Raw genomic sequence first — 3,163 nt, forward strand, 5'->3', positions numbered from 1 at the left:
TCCCTTCCCTGCCCACTCGCACGAAAGGAAGGAGGAGCTATGCGGACGATTGACTGTGAATTCTCCCACTTCGCGGTGCACCCCGGCCACGGCCGCCGCTACGTGCCCTTCGCGTTCCTGTCGACGAAGCCCGTCCTGACGTTCGCCCGCCCCAAGTGCTTTGCCATGTACATGCGCAAGAAGAACCCGCGCTTTGTCCCGTGGACCCGCACCTACCGCCGCATCCACCGCAAGCTGAAGGTTGACCGCGTCGGTCGTCGCCGCGCCGCCCGTGCCGTGAAGACGGAGCGCGGCATCGTTGGCGCCGACCTTTCCTACATTCAGGAGGTGCGGGCCAAGACGAAGAAGGTTGACCGCTCCGCCAAGGGCAAGGCCGTCCGCGCGGAGATGGCTGAGCGCAAGGCTGCGAAGAAGTGATGTCTCTGCTAGCTTCTCTCGGTTGTTTTGTTTCATACTTTTCAATTACTTTTGGCCATCCGGTGCAACGCGCAACGTCGCGTATGTGAGAGGCCCACCTCTTAGCTTTCCCCATATTTCCCTGAGTGTGTGGCTGTGCTACGTTGTTTGTATTCGTTCTTCCTGTTCCATCCTCAATGAGACGTTTTTTCTTTTTCTTTTTCCTGTTATGCGTGGCCTTTGGTCTTGCCTCTCTTTTCTCTGTTGGGTGGAGTTTTGGTGGCGGCGGATGCCTCTTGCCGATGGCATGCAGGTGGTGAGATGGAATTTGGTCGTCTCCGTTCTTGCGCTGGGCATCTCCTTTGTCGCGGTGAATGTGTACTTGACGGCAGAGCACAAGCTCTCCTTTGAAGAGCCTGAGGCACGTGTGCCGTACTTTGCCAGAGCTTCCGGGGTGCATCTTGTGACCCTGCCGTCTCCCCTAAACGACCTCACGCTGCTTGCGGCAAACCCCTTCGGGGCGGCTGACGTGGCCCATAAAATGATGCGCTTCTTTACAAAAAATGTGACAACGGCCTGCTCAGGCGGAAAAAATGGTTCAACAGGATTCCGCAGCGAGAGTGTGATCATGGCGGAGCTGCTGAGTTCCGCCCCCGCGTCCCCTGGTGGGGTGGCAAAGCTGCTTCATCTCTGCTCAGCCAACTCCTGCGTCGGGCCGTACCTCTCGCAGCTCCACGTGAGGCGGGCAAAAAAAGTGCTTGGGCGTTCGATAGATGTGCATGCTCTGGTATACGGCGATGCCCTCGTGGGGCGCACCGTGGAAGGGGACCTTGCAAAACGTGGTGTGTTGATCCCTACGCATAATTATTTGCCAATCGGCGAATCTGCCATGCCGCTTCAAGGCGTTATTAGTGAGGCGAACTCCACAAACACAGTGGAGGCAACCTGCTTGGTGAAGGAGAATAGATGTCAGTATAGGATATGGGATAAAGACACCCCGCCGCAGCTTTCCGCACAGCTGCTACCATTTCATTTGGTAAGCTTTGGCAATTTACCCCTTTCAAAGACACTTTTCGATGTGGTTCACATTGATGTCAACTCGGATGAGACACTTGCTGTTATTTGCTTTCTCAGAGGCGTGCTCGCTTCAGTTTCGCGTCCGGCGCATATTTATTTGGCAGTGTACCCGTCAACGCTCCTTGAGCATCTCTTAATTTTGGTGGATGACCTTCGTGAGAAAGCGCACTACAATGTGTCTTTGACAGGCGGACGTTGCTTGGCCTCCTGTGCCACCTCTGCCGTGTCCTCCGTTGAACCCCTTCGCAAACTGCTACGAGTTGAGAGTCCACAGACTCTGTCAAGGCCAAATTTGCGTGGATATGCTATGGAACCTCTTTGTATGCTGTTTCTCTCGCAGGTGTTTGATTCCTTGCCGCAGCTGATGAAGCACGCCTCACCCATTGAGAAGGAGCGTGCCATGGCAACCTTTCTGTTTGAGTCTCAGGCGGGTAGTGGGCCCACTGTCGCCAAGCCAGATACCAGTGGGATGTGGGGTGTCTTGAACTACTTGCTGCTCGCGGTGCCTTTTGTCGTTGTAGGATTATTGATTTGGGGCCTTGTCAGAGGGCAGTATCGGCTGCGTGTCGTGAAGAAAACTGCGCGCTAGTTGCGCACCTTGCTAACTTAGTGGGTCGGCAAAGGAGGGAGGGAGTGAAACTTCTTCAACTCTCATCAACAGTTTTGCTGCGCTGGTGCGTTTTGTCATGTGGGCGTGCTAACGCTGTTATGGTGGCGCTGCTGATGGCAGTGGGCGCAGCAGGGAGTTGTTCCGCACCGCGCAGCATCACGAATACGTTTCTTGAGGTGAACTGCGGGCAGAGTGCCCGAAGCGGCAGATCGAATGCCTCACAGAACGGCTGGAAAAGATAACGAATAAAGGGTGCCGTGCGTGGATTGTTTTCCGCTCCGCTTGTGTGAGGTTGGGAGCTGCATGTGTGCACCTGCGATGCATGCCCGGAGGGCGTGCATCGTGTTTTCTCCTCAAAGACGCAGCTCCCTCCCCTCTGCGCCGTATCCCCCCTTCTACAAGTCGCTCTAGCGTTAGTTGTCACTTCCACTCGTGCAAATGATAGTCATTAGTTCTGATAAAAGCTGCAGCTCCCGTTCCTATCTGTGTCTCTGCAGACAACAGCGGGATATCGAAAAAAAAGGGGGGGTGGCGGCAATTTCATGGAAAACCGACCTCTGTGGTTGTTATTGTTGGTTTGGTTTTGTGGAAGTGGTTATTTTGTGTCGCTGGGACTGTACAAAGCTGGTCACCTTCGAATTTCCTTCTTCGCCTTTTCTCCTCTTTCCCTTCCCTTCCCTGCCCACTCGCACGAAAGGAAGGAGGAGCTATGCGGACGATTGACTGTGAATTCTCCCACTTCGCGGTGCACCCCGGCCACGGCCGCCGCTACGTGCCCTTCGCGTTCCTGTCGACGAAGCCCGTCCTGACGTTCGCCCGCCCCAAGTGCTTTGCCATGTACATGCGAAAGAAGAACCCGCGCTTTGTCCCGTGGACCCGCACCTACCGCCGCATCCACCGCAAGCTGAAGGTTGACCGCGTCGGTCGTCGCCGCGCCGCCCGTGCCGTGAAGACGGAGCGCGGCATCGTTGGCGCCGACCTTTCCTACATTCAGGAGGTGCGGGCCAAGACGAAGAAGGTTGACCGCTCCGCCAAGGGCAAGGCCGTCCGCGCGGAGATGGCTGAGCGCAAGGCTGCGAA

General features: G+C 56.0%; 3 protein-coding genes across 3 annotated transcripts, besides 1 other annotated feature; all 3 read left to right on the plus strand.

Annotated features, from left to right (window-relative positions):
- Positions 1-39: 39 nt before the first annotated feature.
- Tco025E_09703 (ribosomal protein L24) lies at positions 40-417 on the plus strand (the record flags this gene model as incomplete). The annotated part of the gene is made up of 1 exon (XM_029376513.1): positions 40-417. The coding sequence occupies one exon, from the start codon at positions 40-42 to the stop codon at positions 415-417; it is 378 nt and encodes a 125-aa protein (XP_029223374.1).
- Positions 418-685: 268 nt separating this feature from the next.
- Tco025E_09704 (uncharacterized protein) lies at positions 686-2,062 on the plus strand (the record flags this gene model as incomplete). The annotated part of the gene is made up of 1 exon (XM_029376514.1): positions 686-2,062. One exon carries the CDS (start codon positions 686-688, stop codon positions 2,060-2,062), a length of 1,377 nt encoding a protein of 458 aa, XP_029223375.1.
- Positions 2,063-2,729: 667 nt separating this feature from the next.
- Positions 2,730-2,767: a microsatellite.
- Positions 2,768-2,792: 25 nt separating this feature from the next.
- Tco025E_09705 (ribosomal protein L24) lies at positions 2,793-3,163 on the plus strand (the record flags this gene model as incomplete). The annotated part of the gene is made up of 1 exon (XM_029376515.1): positions 2,793-3,163. A coding segment is annotated over one exon (371 nt), but the record flags the coding sequence as incomplete, so codon positions are not given.

This window comes from Trypanosoma conorhini, assembly GCF_003719485.1.
Source record: "Trypanosoma conorhini strain 025E chromosome Unknown Tco_14.4_contig_01236, whole genome shotgun sequence".
Lineage (NCBI taxonomy): Eukaryota > Euglenozoa > Kinetoplastea > Trypanosomatida > Trypanosomatidae > Trypanosoma > Trypanosoma conorhini.